At 35.8% G+C, this 20958-nt stretch overlaps 1 protein-coding gene across 1 annotated transcript in view; it reads right to left on the reverse strand.

Annotated features, from left to right (window-relative positions):
* Positions 1-7088: 7088 nt before the first annotated feature.
* LOC149814898 (uncharacterized) overlaps positions 7089-20958 on the reverse strand; it is a 30962-nt gene continuing 17092 nt past the window's right edge. Inside the window, exons 6-10 of the mRNA XM_089990439.1 lie at positions 11888-11974; positions 11558-11767; positions 10267-10452; positions 7583-7714; positions 7089-7487 (exon numbers count right to left, since the gene is read on the reverse strand). Coding sequence (XP_089846565.1) covers positions 7089-7487; positions 7583-7714; positions 10267-10452; positions 11558-11767; positions 11888-11974 — 1014 coding nt within the window. The remainder of the gene's footprint in view (positions 7488-7582; positions 7715-10266; positions 10453-11557; positions 11768-11887; positions 11975-20958) is intronic.

A 20958-nucleotide genomic window follows, 5' to 3' on the forward strand; every position in this document is an offset into this window, starting at 1 on the left:
ATCATAGTATTTTTGGGTTGAAATCTGTTGGGCTGTTACACTGCCTGAACCGGTCTGCTCAATTTCGAGTGGGTCTATGCCAACCCAAATGGATCCAAGTCTGAACTAGTTGTTGGTTCAGGCATGTCTAGTTTTGGCATGGTTCAGGCTTGGTTTGGACCACAACTGGGGTCCAGACCGGGTCTATCCAACCAGCCATTGTTGCATGCACACATTTTTTTTAGTGTTTCAAAAATATGTATGACAAAGTGTTTTAAATACATTTGCTATTTTAATTTTGAAGAGTGAAATATCAAGCAATAAGAGAAGCATTATAATAAATATGTATATTGATTTCTCACCTATTGAAACAATTCATTATCTATTGAGATAACTTTCTTTCAATAAAAAGCTAAAAGAAATTTCAGTAAGTCATGGATAATTATCTAACACTCTTTCCTTCATGAGTTATTTGAGTTTTTTATTAACATAAGAAATTGTTTTCCAATTTGTGAATTCTATCACATTCACATGAATTTCCAAGACCACCTTATAATTGAGAAACATCACATAGTAAGTATGATAAGTTCTTACATATTATTCGGTTAGAGAGAAATAAAATTTGTGAGATGCTTATAAATTTCTAGAATGCTAACCTCATAAAATGTAAGTCACTACTCATGATTGATCATGGCTTTGAAATGATGAAACACCATTATAGTTGGTGCAAATCCATTTCAACCATGGATTTTGCAAAAAAACGTGTGTGGTTCAAGAAGTGTATATATAATAAAATAATCATGGTTCATACCATAAAAATTTTGTCAACATACCCACATGTATTATGAAACACATGTTTATATGGTTGAGGAGAGAGAGCGAATAAGTGAGAGAAGAGTTTGAATAAATATCAAAGTGCATAAAATATAAATCCATTTATCTTATCTTGTTGTTGCTACTAGCTTGAATTACTTCACTCTTAGATCTTCAACTCACAAATGATATATGATAGAGTTCCTCAATGGGCGCCCTACACTACACTAAAGTGGAAAAGATGACTAAAAACACCAAAATTGTGGGAGAGGGAGAGAAAAAGAGAGAGATGAGAGAGAGAGAGAGCTCTTGGATGCCTCTCCTCTTCCTTTTGGAGTGGTATTTATATGCAAGAGGTAATGATTACATTGAGATGTGTGGCTTAGATCATTTGTAAGAGAATGAAGGGTTGAGATTAATCCAAACCCAGTTCTAAAAAAAAACTCTTATATATGACCCTTGACTTCCATAAACATGTGAAGACTTTCACCAAAATGAAAACCTGCACAAATGCTAAGGATTCTAACTTTGGATTTTCCTATGATTTGTTGGGATTCTTCTTGGGATCTTGGTGGAATTCTATTGGCTACAAATCCCAAGACAATGATTAGACAAAAACTTCACCCCCTTGGTTAAACTCTAGTTTTTTCTATTTCAACTAACTTTAACTAGCTAGTTACCTTTTTGTCATGTTTTAATATTTGTTAGTTTTACTATTTGTTGATATTCCTTTTAAGAACCTCAATTTATGAAAATTTTATATTAGTCCTTACTTTATTTTTAGAAATTTTATTTCATGACTTTTTCTACTTTGGATCTTTTAGTTTGATCCGATCCAATTGGATCCAGTCCAAATCTAAATTAGGTCCAAACTTTTACATTAACACTTTAATATATTTTTCCTTAATTTTAAATCATAACTTAGGTAATAATTCAAAAGTAATTAGCCACTTAGGGTTAATTAAGCATAGTTTTAAACTAATTATGATTATTTAATAATTAAACACTAGTTTAATCATTCTGGTAAATAAATATTAAAATTCAAATTTCTAAAAATATAAACAATATTAATTAGCGAAGTTAAATACTAAATCAATATTTTCACAACTTAGATTTTTTATATTAAAATTCCTCTTTATTTTGATTAACATTTCAGAAAAATTGTGGGTCTTACAATATTCCCGATTGTTCTGTGCGAAGTAGACTTGTTGCGAAAAATGCATAATGAGGAACATTTTGGTAGAGATAAAATTGTCCAACTTATTTATGCATCATAATTTTAGCCATATATATGTAGGGACATCACTATTTATCTAAATAAGTGTAGAACTTGTCATATGGCTAAAGGGTCTGCGTCCATCACTGGATTATACTTACCCTTACCAATTCCTTAAAATTCATGGCAAGACATCAATATGGATTTTGTACTACCACTACCCAAGTCTACACATGGATTAGATTATGTATTTGTGGTAGTTGATAGGTATTAAAAAATGATGCATTTTATACCTTATAGGAAAATCATGAATGCATCTCATATTATGGACTTATTTTTCAAAGAGATATATAAATTGCATGGCTTTTCTAAGTGGATAGGGATTCTAAATTTATTGGTCATTTTTGTCAATAGTTATAGAAAAGGTTGGGCACTTCACTACACTTTAACAATGTGCAGCATCCACAAACTGACGGCCAAACTGAGGTTGTCAATAGGTCACTTTTGAACTTATTGTGTGCACTCGTTGGTGATTGACCTAAGTCTTGGCCTAGCATTTTGTCACAAGTTGAATTTGAATTTAATAAATATTTTAATGGATCTATTGATTTTAGTTCCTTTGAAATTTTGTATGGTTCTCACCCTTTCTTTACAGTGATTTAGCCTCAATCACTTAAGCCGGGCCTATTTATAAATATGCACTTCATGAGGTTTGTGAAAAGGTAAGGCCAAATATCATTGTAAACACATCAAAATATACACAGTTGTGGATAAAAGATATCAAAAGGTAATCTTTGAACCCAATGATTTTGTTTGGGCTATCCTATGTAAAGAAAAAATACCTTCTAATATGCAAGGTAAATTGGCAAATAGACATAGTCCTCAAGAGGATAAATGAAAATGCATATAGGTTGAATTTTCCTTCTCTCTATAATACCTTTGATATTGATTCAATAGATGACGAACAGGCTCCAAGGATTAAGCCTTTTGAGCTGGGGGGATTGACAGCTCTACTTGCAAAGAATAAAATGAAAAGGGTGGGGGGAAAGAGAATAAAGAGAAGAAAGAAGATATTAAAGCAGAAAATGCAGATGATACTTCAGTTCTTTGTCTAATCTTTTTTAAATATGCATTTTCATATGTCCAGGCTCCATTATTCCGTTCTTCATTTCCTAATGAACCAATGATAGCACAAAATTGGAAAAAAAATTCTAAGATCTTTGTTCTAAGATCTTTTTGCTTGTGGTTACTAACATGACGATGCCATATAGACAGTTGAAAAGCATAATTCATAGTTCTTGTCCAAGCATATTCTCCTCATATCCGTTTCAAGCAGTCATTGTTGCAATCTTGTTAGACTTTGCATTGATTTCTAGTGTGAATGTCGTGTGTTTCTTTGAAGAATCCTCTACGTGTTCATATATAATGTCAGGTAATATATCTTAGCAATGACAAGGAGATCTTAGGTGCCTAATGTTCATTGGTTCCTTTTTCAAATTTGTCTGCTGGATCAACAATTGTTTTGAGAAGCTCTTTAAATTCAGAATCAGATACGCGGAGTTTACTAGTTTCCAACTAATAGTGGGTGACTCATAGTTACCAGGATACAAATTAGATATGAGAAGTGATGCAGGGAAGCAAGGGGAAATTGATTTGGAAAGCAATGAGGGAAGCATGCCTTATTGGACCAAAAGGAGGTTATGGGTTTGGATCCTTCCCATTGGGCCTAGTGATGCGACTACCCTAGAGCCTCTCCTTATGAAACATTGGATCCTCTCTTTCTCTATTAGAAGACCTAAAAACAGAAAAAAAAGGAAGCTTGTTTTGTGAAGATCTCTTTGGAGGAGCAAGGAACCCATCGTGGTCACTTGAGCATGAGCTGTGTGAAGACCTTTGGTCGTCAACCCTGTGGGGGTTCATGTGTATACTAAGAACTCGCAGAAGGAAGGAAATCTGTTGGCCACTAACATTTGCCGGAGCTAACAGATTTGATCTCATCCCCTTTTCTGTTTGATTTGATTTTTTTTTGTGTAAGAAGGAATATTTTGCTGTAATTTGATTTTTATGCCAGATTAGACAATTTTCTTGTTGAAACTAGTTTATACAGGAGGAATGTTGTGTGTGCGTTAAACTAATTTTGTACACTGTTTAGACGTTTGTTTTTCAGATTGAATATATTTGGAGCTTCCTATTAGATTTAAGGGAGATTTTCAAATACCACCTAAATTTTGCAGTCTAATTCATGCACACATCAAAAGTTTGAATGTTTGCAAATTTACACCAAAGTTTTTTACTTGGGTTAATCAAATTGCCTCAATCATGAATTAATGTTGGGTTGTTTTTATGTTAACACTAACTCATGTTTTAAAATTATCATTTTACTCCTACAACTCATAACTCATAAGAAAAAATTACAAATTAACCATTATTTTAAAAGTTTGACCATAAGGCTGTCAATAAAATGCATTTAATGTAAAAAAATAATGTTTGCAGTGATGTTTAAACTTGTGACCTCTCTAACCTAAAACATGACGCTAGCCACTACACCAAATACTCATTTGTTAATAACTTAAAAATATAAATATAATCATGTATAAATTCATGCAAGCCAATCAAACAATAATGACAAATTCAGGTCCTTGTTTGCTATGCATGATTTGGCAAAACCTGAACCCAACAATTTATTGTGTTATTGGGTTTAGATAGATTTTGATAGGTTGAGTACCAGACCCGTTAACAACCCTAAAAACTATTAACATAACATTGACCAAACCCACTAACAGCACAACTAATTCTATATTTGAAAAATTGAAGCTTTATGCATACCAAACACGGAGCAGGTGGTACTATTAGTGGGCTGGGTCATTAGTGGGGTTCATTGGTTTGCTGGAATTTATGCCTAGTTATATAAATTTTTTTAATTATTAACATTTGAGTATTTGATATTGTGATTAGCATTTTGTTTTATGTTAAAGAGGTTGTGAGTTCAAGTATCATTTTGAATTGTAGGTCCTATGGTCTTGTAAAATAAGGATAAATTAATAATTTTATCATATATATAGGTAAAATGATAATTTCAAAACATGAGTTAGTGTTAACCCAAGAACAACCCAACCTTTATTCATGTTTTGGGCAATTTGATTAACCCAAATTAAAAATATGGTGTGAATTTGCAAACTTTCAAACTTTTGGTATGAATTAGATTGAAAAGTTTATGGGGTATTTGAAAATTTTCCTAGATTTAAATTAGTTTCAAAACGAAGCAGTGGATGTCACATATATACCAACATTTGACGTCAAAATCAACCCTCTTGGGTTCAGTTCTGACGTCCTCTTGATTGATGATATTGCTGATTCTCAAATAGATAAATATCACTGATCTATTTTGTTAGATTTCTGTTTCTGCATTAGTGCTAAACGCTGGATTCCTGCTTTTCATTACTGTGCTAATATTTAGTCCAGTTTTCAGAATCTCTGCTTAGAATAGGATTTTGTTGTATGATTGATTTCCTGCATTTGACGTCAAACCCGACCCCTCTTCGGTTCAGTTTTTTGACGCCCCTTTAGATTAAGGATTGTTAACCGTTATTACCTCATTTTTTTTTTCTTTTCTACGCTCTGAGTTCACCTCTAGTGATTCTATACGTCATAAAAAAATCGATAAAAGGAGGTCGATCTGTTCTGTGTTGGTCATAGAAGTGTTGTGTGAAGCTTTCTCAATCTGTATTGGAGGAAGACTGAATTTGCTTGAATTGTTAGTTGTTAACTCACTTAATCTAAATATGATATTGTTTTGTCTGTACCGTCTGGCCGAATTATAGAAGTCAGATTCACGAGTGAAAATTCGTGCGAACCTTAGCAAATCCTGCTTGTTTACGTATTACAGGTGAGACGCTCACAACGTGTTCGGTGAAATGTCCAAGCAAACCTACTTGGACTGTCTTAACATAACTTCACCAGGTTGCACATGCATCAAAGTGCCTAATTTTTGTTAGTGGTTTTAAGCATAGAACACCCCCTTAGCTGTCCCTCTTGGTGACCACTCTCAGTATTTAATAATTTTTAATATAACAGTGAATGTAATATACATTTTAAAAGAACTGTTATAGTTACTTTCGCTTGTAGAAAGTCATTCCATCTACATAGCCTCGTAGGTCTTAGTATCCGGGACGAGAGCAGGTTGTATGTCCCCCCGGGCGTGTTCGGGGGTCCAAATGAGCTCCACTTTGGCACTCATTCGGCTGTTCGGGTGTGTACGGAGGAATATTGTGGGTCTCAAGATATTCCTCCATACACGAAAGCCGAATGAGCGCCAACGTGGTGCTCATTTGGACACCCGAACATGCGGGTCATGTGTTCGGGGTTGGGGGGGGGGGGGGGGGTTTACATACAACCTGCCCCCATCCGGGACACCGTTAGCGTGTTCCTCGGTATATATCACAACCCTTTAGTTTGCCTTGGGGTCTGCCTAACCCGTGCATGCCAATAAAAAAAAAAGATGAATAAAAAAAGTTGGGAGAGTATTTGAAATTTTTCCAAAGTAAAAGAAAATGACCATGTTGGCTCTTACAAGGCTACGTTCACCTTTAGTTTGCCTTGTGAATGTCACCATGTTGACCAGATGTTGCAAGTTTCAAAGCCCCTAGGTGGTGCCTCTTGCTATCAAGTCCAAGCTGGGTGTACTTCCCAGCGGGCAGGGAGGACCGTGCAGTTAGTGATTGGGGAGTTTTTTTTTTTCAAATAAGAAAAAAAGAGTGACATTAGTATGATTTTTTGAGCTATTTTGAAACCATCCTTAGCCCCATCCATGGGTCTTTTATCATCTTAAAATTTGAAACATGTTACATATCGGTAATGGTTGTATCTATTGACATAGTAAATAAATCTTGTCAAACAAGAGTATGTATCGTCTCATGGTATCACAATTAAAAAAACCATAGAATAACCCGAATACGTAGGACGTACCTATATGCATATAGGTACATATACATATGAGAAGCAGAGAATAGCAAGCAATTTATTTATGAAATTCAAGTGAACAATTTTCAAAGGAACTAAAAAACTTTTGTGGGCAGCCTAATTAAGATGAGGTTCCCCCTGTTCCCCCATAAAAGAATATGTACCTTGAGTCTGATTTGGATTCCCCACAGCTGCGATAGGAGTAATACTCGGGGTGGGATTTGTATACTTCTTCTCCATCTGGCTGCCTGAAATGGCCGTCGCCATCAATGTAGTTAACGCAAGCGAAGGCTGCCACTCTGTTCACGTTATCCTCAAAGCATCTGTTCTTTGTGTCAGGCTGAAGGCCATTGCCCATCTGGGTTTTGGTGAAGTGTCCCCCAGGACTTGTGTTGCGGACCTCCCCTCCCCACTGCACACGAGTAGCCCATCCTTTCATGTAACTAAACAATGATCCTGGCCAATATCCTACGTGTGGATTGCCGTTAATACCCAGCCACCAATCATTTGAGTTCTGGTTCTGAATGAGAAAACAGCAAATGTATATATTCAGAGAAACCAACTATGTTGTCAAGATTAAGCTCTCTCTCTCTCCCTCTCTACCTTGTGTATTACGAGATATAATTTAGATGACTGTTCTCCAGGAGGTGTATGATCCAAAGGTCCCCCAAGAACAACTGTGGTGTCGACTTGAACAAAACCGGCGCAGTCATGGTTGTAGCATCCGAATGCGTTAGTATCATAACCCTGCTACTTACAAACTTTGATTAGATAAAATAAACAATCAATGTGTTCCTGTTGTTGAATTAAAAATTCAGTCACCACCGTGGTGGTATCCCATGTGGTAAGCGGGGTACTGTGTCAAGCTGAAGGCCAGGATCGAATCCCTGTGCCACATGGGGGCGTCTCTTGTTCTGTCAGCCCCCCCCCCCCCCTAACCCCAACTTGCCTTTCAAAAAAGGAAAAGAATTCAGAACCCTTATTCCTAAAAAAAATCAGTCCATTTTGTAGTTGATAAGTGTGTAGGGGTGGGCAATGGGCCAGCCCGTGAGTATATATATACACCCGATTAGGTCCACAAGCCTAATGCACAGGCAGTGGGCTAGGGTTTTCCTAATGGGCCCACTCAGTCTGTTAGCAGGCGGGCCCGGTCCGTTGCCCACCGTCTGTGCATAGGGGCATACCAAATGTAGAAGTTATTTTAAAAAACTATAGCACCAGGCATTGGGCTGGCTTGGCCCTGCCCAGGCCCGTTTAGAGCTTGGCCCATCAGGTTTTAAATGCAGCACGGTCCATTTATTAATGGGTCGAGTTTTGGCCTAGTTCTTAACAGGCTCAGGTTTGAAGAGCAGCCCATGACCCAGGCCATTAGCTTAATGGGCACATGTTTAGCAGGTCAATCCAACCAAACCCATTTGTAGGTTATTTTTTAATATAGTTTATAATTGAATTCCTCTAATACTAAGAGCAATGAATTAAATGAAAGACTAATGCGTGCACCCATCTATTTTTTCATATAATCAATGCAACTAATAGTTACCAAAGTTACTAAGCAAGCAGCTACTTAATTTAATTAATTAGGTAGCTCAGACCTATGGAGTTGGCCTGGTAGCCTGTGAGCGGATCCGAGCCCCACCCATGTATATACCAGGGTACTTTCGGCCAGGTAGCTAATGGGCCTGGGCCTAAAACCTTGACCCAATCCCAGCACATAGAGGGTGGGGTCGGCTTGGCCCACCGGGGCTACAAGGCCCATTGCCCACCCCTACTGCCATATTAGTTACAAAAATCAATATATTTAATTAGAAAGTTTGAAAATAACAAAATTCCTCAAAAAAAAGAAAATAACATAAAACTCATTATTCAATTTTTGCATATTTTTGCCTTCCAAAATATTCTATTGATCACAATATATTTATTTATGCTAATTATTTCTTGCTGACTTATATAACAGGTTCAGAGGACTAGATAATTACCGTCCAGAAAATGAATGTCCTTGTTTTATTATCGCGATATATAGCTGGATGAACCTGAAGATGTGGTAGAGGAAAGAATGTTAGGAGCCCAAAGATACGCTAACACAGAAGAAAAAGCTCGTTAAATATAAAGGACTAAAGGCAAGTTGTTAATCAACAACCCAACAGTTAATTTGAAGATTTTAGGCTGGACTATGACAGTGAGAGACTAAAGCTAGGGGAGTGAATGTGATCAAGATCAAGATGGAGAAAAGGAAGTCATAGTATCATTAACTCAAACCCATTGTTTAATCTTAGCTCATTAGAATAATGTTGAATTTTAATTGAATTTATAATTCAAAAATACCGCACCCAGCATGAAGACCTGGTGGCGCTGGCTCAACCTGCCGCACCTACGGTCATCGTGCCAGCAAAACAGGAGCTCTTACGGCTTTGCATTGTGTGCACATAAAAACAGTAACAGGCAACAGTTCAAAAGTGCAGACAAATTAATACTTGTGCACTTGATGACTGTAAAGAGCTGTACACGTCCGTGCACATGCACACAGTAAATAATTGGTGCTAATGAAGTAGCTCATCTTTTCATAATTTTTCAATTTTTTTTTTATATACGAAACCCTATACCCTATGGATATGATTTACATGGTTTTTAGTAGAAAATGGGGTTTGAATCATGTGTATGTGACAAGGTTTTTCAAGGGTTTCCAAAATCAACGGCAACAAAATTTGATAACTCAATTACTTGCATGTGTATCAGAAAAACACATCCAAGGTACAAGCCACAGATTTATGTGATCAGATTAAGTCAATACAACTTGCACTTAGGATTTCCATCTCAATAGTTTCCTACTTTCATTAGTTGTATGTGTTTTGCATAAAAAGGTACATGAGTTTTTCTTATAAAAAATCACACTTTCTAGAAAAACTTTCCTTTTAAAAACTTTTCTGTCATTTGGAATCATCAGAAAAGTTGTCATTATTTCTTTCCTACTTGCATTTTTTTTACTATTTTCTGTCTTTCATCCGTGCCCTTAAATCATAAAACTTTTGGTATATTTTAGTCCTTTGAATTTCAGCTACCCCAAAAGCCAGCATGCACATCGCAAGCTCGACCTAGAACTCAATTTCATTTAAATCAACAAACCATGAAGATCCGGTCTAAGAGTTCAGCAACTCAAGCGCACGTGAATTTGTGTAGCTAGGCTAAGGTTTCAACTTATAGACAGCTCCATTTGATCCAATCCTCTAGAGAGAGAGAGAGAGAGAGAGAGAGAGAGAGAGAGAGAGAGAGAGAGAGAGAGAGAGAGAGAGAGAGAGAGAGACCATCCATCCAACGAAAACAGCATCTGCTAATCCTTCCTCTCCATCGGGTCCATCGTTTACAAGTGCCATCCTCGAAGCACTAAAATCATTAGGTGTTTCTGTAGTTGGGTTCCATATATCCAATTCTGTGTAAGCTCCAAAGTAGCCATAATTTGGATATGGGTTTCTTGGAGACATACTAACAAACTGCATCAAAATATCACTTAAGCTTATTAGAGTGCAAAATAGCCCACTATACACACACACTAATGGTAGAACGGTAAGGTCAGTGCTACTTTTACATTCCTGTTATATTATTATTTTTTTTAAAATTTGACATGATATGCATAGTTTGTTTAATAGTAATTGGATTTTGAATCATCCGATTATAAAACATAAGAAAGTTTTTGGAGGATTCCAAAAATCAATCGTCTACAACTTTTTATGTTTTCAAGACTATAAAAACGCATCTTCCAAAAAAAATGTGATTAATAATCTAGTTCCTAGCAAATTGACCATATATGCGGATCACACTAGTGGGGGATCTGATTTGTAAAATATACATTGGAACTAGGACCGGGTGGCAAAATCTGACCCAACCCGCTTCTTAGCCGGGTTAGGATTTGGCTTAAACGGGTTCGTGGGTCGACCTGCCTAACCTGTTTATTAAACGGGTCGTGTTCGTGTTAGGGGTATGCCAACCCACCAACCCGTTTAATAAACGGGTTAGGCAGGCGGGTCAACTCGTTTACATGAACCCGTCAACCCGCAACCTGTTTATATAAAGGCCTTAAAAATTAATGTGTCGTGTCAACCCGTCAACCCCCACTTATTACACGAACCTGTCAACCCGCAACCCGTGTCGTGTAACCATGTCGACCCGACCCGGGGGCAGGCGTGCTTTTGGTGTATCATCCAACACTGTGTGTTCGGTGATACACCTTTCTATATACATGATGTGAATTAGGATGGAAACATATAAAATGAAATATGCAAAATAAAACTTGTGAAATGAGTTTTTCAAGTTCTTCTTTTGAAATTTTAACCTTACAGATGCAATCTACATGCTTGATTTCATAGGCATTGGCTCTTGGATTGTCTGATTCCAACAATTGAGTAAGTTTTTATGGGATCAACAGCCAAAAAAATGTGTAAATTTTCAAGGCTCGAAAAAACATTTTTCATAAAAAGAACTGATATAGGTGCCGATTCTTAGCAAATTATGATGCCAAACGCATTTGTATACTGCAAAAAAAAAAGTACTAGAAAACCTGTTTCAACCCATTTTGCATGTTTCCATATCTCTCTGTACCTCGTGAGTAACTTCTTTGCCATTAGACAGACTGGTAATGTTACTTGTTATGGAGGTCTGATAAGTAGGTTTTGCGCCTCTGTGTTCTCGAGTCCTCAGAATAGGGATAGCTCCATCAGGGCACCCTGTACTCTCGACCCCTAGTTTGGAGGCACCGGCTGTTTTTTCAGACCACTCCTTGATTCCATCTGGGTAGGAACTTGGCTTCATCTTCATTTCATGAATTCCATGCACATGATTTCAGGATAAGCTAGGATGAAACAAACGAGCAAACATACTGGAAAATGCTTAGGGAAGAACAAGGATGACAGGTTATATATGAGAAACAACCTGAACGACATGATCTTTAAGAAGAGGATGTTGTAAAGAAGGTTGGCTGTAGATGTCATAACAATCAATCACATCTCCGTCTTCCCTCTGCAATGCAAACCAAACAGATAATATTAGCCTTTAGTAAAACAAGAGATTGTTGTGATGATGATGACTATATTTAACACCAACATAAATAGTTTTCAATGGGGAGTTGATTCTAGTGTGAGGGACTCTTCCATCTGCTCCGTGACAGAGGAAAAGTGCCACTACTAGTAAAAGAAAGGCCATCTCTAAGAGAAAGAAGAGGAGCTATACGACAGGAGGAAAGGTAGTGCAGACTCTAAGGTAAATTCTGAGTTGATTCTTATGATTTATGTAAATACAATAAGTTTTGATTATCTTAAAATGAATCCGGGCGTGTGCAGTTATAGCAAGGAAAGATGTGTTAGAAGGTTTATTTGGAAGTTGCCAGTCACCAAAATTTATCCGGACGTATGCGATTATAGCAAGGAAAGATGTGCTAGAACATTTATTTCGATGTAGCCAAATAATTGCCATGAATGGTTTAGTTTCTTCTTATAAAAGCTTTCTCTGTGACAGTTCAACCAAAAGACTTTCCTAAATAATTGATTATAAAAAAAAAATGGTTTGAATCGATAACAATTTCTAGGATGCCTATTGCAAATTTCTTTCTACGACATCTATTAATAATTAAAAGTAGTTTCATCCAACAATTATTTTGTATATATAGCTGATCTGCCCCACAAGGGCGCCTACCTCATTTGGAAGGGGCGACTTGTGATGTCACCAAGTTGACGGGACATCTAAAGTTCGAAACTCTTGGGTCACTTGCCACGACATTGAAACTGGTGTACACTTCATTGGGCAGCGGGATATCAAGGGTTTTAACAACCGGAGGCCATCCAATGTGAGGTTGGCGATCGGGTGGTTTTCCCTTCGACTATTTCAAAAGAAGAAAAATATAATAAAAAAATTATAGTTGATCCATGCCATAGAGGGCAATAACTGCCTCTAGTTATGAGGTTAACTATTATGTTGCTGCTTTGGGACGATGCACCAAAAGAAAGCATCTTTAGAGGCCTTAGTTCTAAGATCAGAAGGATTTGCATGAGTACCATTTCCAAAAAGGGAGCATGATTAGTCATTAAAGAGAGGTCAACTTATATAGAACCTAAATCTGAAAATCTATACTTATAAAGGAGCAATGGGGAACACTAGGAAGCCAAAAGTTAGTTGCACTATAACATTTTAAAAATGATCCCTAAAAAAAACATTTGAAAAATGGTAAAGAGAGCAATGTTGTCAGTATCAGAATCGGACCCCTATTATTTTCTCTCCAGAAATACCTGAATGGGCCTGTATCGAATTGGACCCACCTCGATTTTAATTGGTCTATTTTTAAAAAAATATTTTTAATTAAATTAATAAAATGAGGACAAACTTTAAAAAATCAGAAAAAAACAAAAGAAATATTTAAAAATTGAAAGATAAAGAGTAATTTAAAAAAAAATAGTAAAATAGGAAGTAACATGAGTTTACAACACATCAAATTAACATAAAATCTCGGCTCTGGAGCACAACATAATTACACAAAGTAAACAAAGTCTACAGCAAATCAAAATATTATAACGTCTTGAGCACATTGAAATAACATAACTCTGAAGCACATCACAAGCTAATAGACAATGTGAGAGAGAGAGGGGACGCTGCCTCTCCGGTACCTCACCGCCAAAGTGGTAGGGCCATACTGGGAAGCAGTTGTAGATTATCAAATTTTGAAACCAAAAAGATGGGTTTGCTTGAAAAATATTTTTGGATTCGAAAAACTGGATTTGACTATGAGATGAGAGAGTTGTGAGGTTTACTCTTGCACACCTTTCCTCCTCTATAGAGCAAAGATCAACTGCACCGGGAGCTCAAAATCTTCAACACTGGTCTTTAGCTTGCGAGTGGTCATACCTTGTATGTGAGTCTTAAAAAAAACCCGAGCTTGATAGTGTGAGCCACTCCCAAGACTCCTGAAAAATATGAAACATGAACAAGTATATGAAAGTTAGAAAAATCCATGCTTCAAATAACAAAATGAATGAAATACATGAAAAGAGAGACCAAATCTTACCTTGGGCTTACGTAGAGCTTTTCTATGATAGTAACGAGTATAGTGGAACTTATGCAACAGTTCAGTTAGATGCGGGCTCCAAGAGGCTGAGAGAGATAAGGGATATGGGTCCCTCTCCAGGTTAGATAGATTTAGTAAGGCTATACCTACCTAAACAGGGCTAGGATGCTAGGTTCTAAAAGGCTAGGGAGAGTAAGAATTTCTACATGGTAAGGGTGCTTCGATTTCCATTGCCAGATGCTGAATTGGAAAGACCAGACCCTCATTTATGAATTTTTTAGCAGTTATAGACATCATTTCCAAATATACCAAAACCAAGGATTTGGATCCATCCATAAATGAGATGGCAAGAACGGATTGGTTGAGATAGATGTAGGTGGTCTCTTTCTTTTTGGTTAAAGGTTTCCTAGCTTAGTGATTAGGAAGGAGAAAAAAAAAGATCATTTAGGATTATAGGAATAAGACTGTGTTCAATGAATAATATCTCACAATTTTTGTGGGACAAGGGTGAGGTATTAGGGTGGTTTATCTCCATATGGTATGCATTTTTAGACTAAATGAGCTTCTGAGAACACATGCTGCGACTGAAAATCACTACATCATAATAACAATTCATATGTTATATGCTAGGGAGATGGAAGTCCAACCTCATTAAATTGTCTCTAGTCTTTCATTTGTCGAATGGGACTAAACATCCATTGAATGACCCTCTTGGGGAGAAGCCAGTTTCTCAAAGTACACCATCAGGAAGCCACAAGACAGATGTATTACAAAGCACATAGCAGCATGAATTGACACTAAATTTACCATCCAGAGCAAACTTCCAAACGCAGGTGTCATCCTTATCAATCGGAATGTGTGTAATGTTCAGTCATCAATTGAAGCCATTCACGCAACACCCCTCCATTCAGGTTCCTGTCCAAAACCACCTCCCATCTTGCCGATGAAGACCACATGTCACTCAAGTGCACATTCTTGTGAGACACCACCAAGAACACATCTGTGACATAACCCTTTAATGTTTAGCCAGATATCCTTCAAAACCTAAATGTTCTGCCATTTTCCACGGAGATAATTTTTCTTTTTAGAGAACCCAAGAAAGTCTTGGATCTTGTAAGCCCAATAGCTATTTAGATTCCTAATGGTGTTAAGATAGGAGAGTTTCCTAATGATGGTGGACAAGCTAAGTTTTATAATAAAGATGATAAATGTGGGACCCTGAAAAATTGAGCCAATCTATTTTTTTTAAGTAGAGCACTGAGCGGAACATCCAAAAACATTTTTAACTGTTTAAATTTTTTTTGAAAGGAATTCAATACACAATGGAAGTATAACATTTTCATCAGTTTTTTTTTTATTGATGTATACAAAAATTCAATGTTGAACAGTCATGGCTCCTTTACAAAATTTACATCCAAATAACAATTTTGATAGCATTCTAAAAAACACAGAGCATCCTTACGAAGAAGAGTCCACAATCCAGCTTCAAATGTTCTCTAGTTCAATGCATTAGTCGGCGCCTCTATGCCTGCCTACACGTGGATACATGAAAAAAGGTAAAAATAAACAGGGGTGAAACAAACCACACCTTTCAACATAAAACACAACCACCCACTTCACGGTAGAAAACATGGGTAGGTCACCTAACCAAACTAGACTCCAGCGAAGTCCAAGGCTCAACACGAGTCTCAAACCCCGACTCCCTGAGGGATTTGACTCAACACAACCTCTATTTTAAGAGGTAACCAACAAACACAAACTATGATGCATGCATATCTTTTCTTTATTTTTCATTTAAATTCATTTTTTGCATTCTACCAATGCACATAACATCTAATTTAGGTTTTTATAAAATTATTATATCCACGAGGGCACCACTGCCTCAGGTCGCTATAGGCTCGCCGGTCTACATGACCATGTCTTTTCAACTATGAGTGTTTTGAATATTTCATTTATATCTCACAAGAACACAGTTTCACTAGTACCAAGGTCTAGAATCCTTTGTCATGGAGTTCTTTCTCTTGGAGGAAGGTCATAGTGCACTACCGCTAACGTATGTAGCTGGATCACCAAAACAAAAGTTTGTGTCCCCTAAGTCACACCGTGGTTGGGGACTCGTCCACCCTAGTAACCAAGATGTGACCCATAAGAGCAAACATGCTACCACCAGCAGAGAAGAAGTTTGTTGGAAACTCAACATAATTCCACGAGGTTGGTGTAAGCTTGCTCCTAGGCGAGAATCAAGTTACTCGAGGTGATGAGTTACCCCATCTTTTAGGGTGTAACCAAACTAATCTGTGTAACTTGTTTTATATTTAATTAAAAATTCAATTTTAATTTTAGTTCTCAACGTACCCTCTATGTACACAAGGTCTTACCCAACAAGCTACACTAAAATCTTGAACTTAAGAGAAATATTTTCTCAAAGCTAATGCAATTACCTCGTTGTACTCTCAACAAGTTTTTACTGTGCGCGACAATAGGCTCAAACTTGAAAAATCATTTTCCAAGATCTAAATTATAAGAAAAATGGAAAACTTCATAAACCTCGAGTTTACGAATCCCAAAACAACACATGTGACATACTTGAGGCCACATATTAAAAGATCAACTAAATTCATCCAATAGTAACAAATCACAAAAAATCTAAACTTAATTAAATCCCCATTCAAAACATAAAGAAAATATTCGTTATTCATTTAATGCCACAACCTTTCGACCTTCAGTTCAATTAACATATGCCAAAATAAAAGAATAGTTTAATAATAGTTTATTATTCATTTAATGGTAAAACCCCTGGTTCTTCAGTTCAATTAACATCCACAAAAATAAAAGACCAGTTCAATAATAGTCTATTATTCATGTAATGCCACAACCTCTGGGCCTTTAGTTCAATTAACGTTCACAAAAAATAAACAATCTAATATTCAAAAACATAAATTTTTATAACTAATAACATAGGCACATAAGCATTCATTTCAAAAATATATTTAAGAGCCTAAACACATAGGCACATAAGCATTCATATCAAAAATATATTTTTCAGGACCTAATTACATAGGTACATAAGCATTTATTTCAAAAATATATTTCAAAATTTTAATTACATAGGCACATAAGCATTCATATTAAAAATATATTTTTCAAGACCTAATCACATAGACACATAAGCATTCATTTCAAAAACATATTTTAGAACATAATCATATAGGCATATAAGCGTTCTAATCATACACGTGAATGGGTCAAAACCGATTTTTTTTTGACAACATACATGATTGTAGCTCAAATTTTATAATTTTATTTTTCTTTATAGAAAAATTTAGAAAAGACTTTAGCAATGAAAATAGACAATAGTTAGCCATCAGTTTTAGAAGATGTCGGGCAAGTCACAAGTATGTGACTAATCACTCATTGTCCACCAAAATATTCTAGTTAAGCAAACCAAAAAGAGTTATTTATTAAAACAATACAAATTAGCAAAGCAGTACTAGATAAAATGAGTTTGCAAACAAAATATCCAATAAATTATGAAGACCTGCTCAACATATCATAATGTAGATTCAGTACTTGTATTCCCCCATAACATGGGGTTAAAACCATTCTTGGTCTGGTAGAAAAATATTTTGATTCTAACAAGTATAATATGTTAAAGACATAAAAGGCCACTTCACGAGCCGCAGTTGAAAATATCGTAGCTCAAGTCGCCATGACTTAGCTTATAGGTATCCCATGGATCAAAGCAAGAGCTTATCAAGCCTAGCTTAGTTATGTGGATATAATTTGGGTATTTTGCCCAATCAGTCCAATAGTATACCTAGATCAGTACCTTATATAAGGTGGTGCATGAGTAGTATTAACGTACATTTATTCATTAGTGTACCTATAATTAATGCATTGTTTCGATAATTATAAGTTTACCTTCTGGTACATAGGAAAACCTAGCTTCAACATTAAATGAAGTTGTTTGGGTGTTTATTATGCTATATATTTTTGTGTCACTGAGAAGCCAGAGTGACTATGTCCATAACGGATTAATAGATTTTTGTTAAGATAAACCTCGCTAAGCTCGTTTGAATATATCCTACTATTGCAGTAGCAGGGTCAACCCCATGGTCTTAGGGATAACTCAGCCTTCTAACTACGAGTGATTAGGAGACCACCTAAACTCTTTGGTTCATAAGATAAAGAATGTCACTCGAGGTAGTACCATCGTTGCTTGCCTCGATGAACATAAGTCCTAAAAGGGTTCGACATTATAATCTTTATTATTAGAACGTTGAGTGCTACATAGGCAATCCAGTGCATTTTATATGAAAAGAAATACGAACCCAACCCCAAATCAGTTTTTTGAAGCATGGGTAGGGTTCCCGTATGGACAATGACTATCATTATATTTTTTTATATGCATGCAGATATCCCTCTTGGTATTTATGGTCTTCATGAGTGCTTCACCCCTTATGGCTGGATAATCAACTCTAGCACAACAATGCTTACTAGTATTGTTTTTGTAACAGTAGTTTACAAATGCATGCATAATCAAGGATCACTTTTGATCGGCTACTCGGACGTATTTAACTACAATGAGCACTGGCTTAACAAGGTACAATAGCTACTCTAGCACAGCGGCCCTTACGAGTATGATGCCCCTTGAAGGTGAAAATGGAATGAGTCATCCTGTAAGGGTTCCAACGACGAGGGCATCATTGTACCACCATACTAGCTTATGTGAGTATTTTTTCAGAAATTTCGGTAGCATCTCTCTTGTTTAATGAAGAAAACATTGTGTTCCTTTCTAGCTCGGAGAGCACCTTGTCAGAAATTTTGGCAGCATCTCTCGTGTTTAATGGAGAAAATGCTATGTTCATTTTTAGATAAATGTGCACCACTGTACGTATGTTTTAACTCTCATGGTTTATCAGAAACCTAAGCTTTAGTTAGACCTTACGCTAGTGACTTAGATATTTACGTAAATATGATTTTATGCAAATCTGAAACCTTTCTAATAGGGGTTTCTCTGTCAAACAATGTTTTGAACATGGCAAAGCTTTTGATAACTCTCATTCACTATTTGTGTAAAACCTACAAATTTTTTATATTTTATGAAAAATAACGGTGAATTAAGGCTAAAATATTATACAAAATTAAGATAAAGATTGAATTATAATTCAAGCACTAATCAAGATTCATAATAAATTTCAAGTTGAGAATTTATTCTGAATCAGAGGTTTGATTTTTAATTAGATTTAACCTAGATTTAAACTGAATTGAAAATGAGATTTAATTTGAGTTTTTAATATTAGTCAAGACTCGAATTAAGTGTACACTTCAATTCAGAGACTTATTGAATTTTGATTTCAATATTTGAAGTTTTATCAGTTTGAATTTTGATTTAGAAATTCAAATTTAAATCGGATCTAAATTTGAATTCAGATTTAATAAATATGTCTTGAATATTATAACTAGATTTGAGTTTAATTCGAATCTAAATTAAGATTTAAGTGAATGTTAATTCAAGTTTGAAATATTTTTAATCACTTTAGCAAAATAACAGAAAAAAAAATCTATTAGGACTAAAACTTGGTATGCTACTTCTCGTACATATTTATAAAATAAAAAATTCATAATTTGAATTTAAAAGTTTATAATTGTCCAAAATTAATTACAAATGCCCAATTAACAAATAAATTAAAATATGAGAGTCTGGAGCAATTTGAATTGCTCTCAATCCAAAACGTCAGAGGTTTGGGAAAGGTATGACTCGGTCCCCGTCGCAACCTCCTGCCGTTACATGTGAACCTACACACTTTTTGAAAAACATTAAAATTAAAAGGTCAGACATATAATGTCTCAGTAGGGTGAAACTATACTAAACAAGCAAAACAAAATATATAAGTAAAAATTTCATCAACTATTCATGCAATTAATCAAATTAAATATAGAAGAATTCAACATGAATTTCAAGCATCTCAAGTAAGCATGCTATTGAAAAAACAATAAATATTCATTATTCATTCAAACTTAATAAAGTAAAATACATAAACATTTAAAAATGCATATACTTACCAATGCATAAGTCATTCCTATGCATGAATTAGTTCTTATCTTTAATTATCTTTTCTTTCTTATATGATGCATGTCATGCTTATCTAATGCACACACATTTAGGTTTCACTTCTTAGCCCCGTGGGTACAAACATAGGAAGATACCTGGATCAGGGTCACGACACATGCAATTTTTTTATACAAGAGTGGCTTTGGTCTGACTGGACACATTTCACTAATCTCTCGTGAGGGACAACAAGAGCGAGAAAAGCTCCCAACACCACCATCCCAATGCATCAAACTTTCACTCATGAGTTTATTCTTTCTATGTTGCAGTCTATTGCAGAGGGTTTCTCCTATCTTCATGGGTGAGGAGGGGCAACCTTCTATTCTCAAAACATATTTTCACGAAGCCACATGTACCACTTCCCTTTCTTTACAAGACCTTGCTTTAATGTCGCATGTTTCGCTTATTTAAATTAAATATCTTACATGCAACTTCATGATTGAATTCATCAAAGAGGATTCAGCCACTTCGAGCAATGGATGTGTATTTATAATATTGCATTCGATAACATGCCATATTTTTTGTTTTACAAACATGCTCACATTTGGATAAGATGTGACAAATTATCATAACTTTGCATGCATCCATATATTCACATCATTGCGGACATATAGCAGAAATAGTAGCATAACATTGTCATTAGGATCCCATCTCGGACCTTACGGTCCCTTAGCGCGTGGCCATATAGGTGAGTACATTTATTCATTAAGCATTCAATCATGTCCCAAATGGTTAGGCATGTTATTCCCTTTAGAAAATCAGATCCTTATAGAGTATACACAGGCTAAAAAGTATTTGTAAAGGTATGCATATTTAGGGATATTTATGCAAGTATTC

This window comes from Nuphar pumila, chromosome 15, assembly GCF_984573655.1.
Source record: "Nuphar pumila chromosome 15, dmNupPumi1.hap1.1, whole genome shotgun sequence".
NCBI classification, from domain to species: Eukaryota; Viridiplantae; Streptophyta; class Magnoliopsida; order Nymphaeales; family Nymphaeaceae; genus Nuphar; species Nuphar pumila.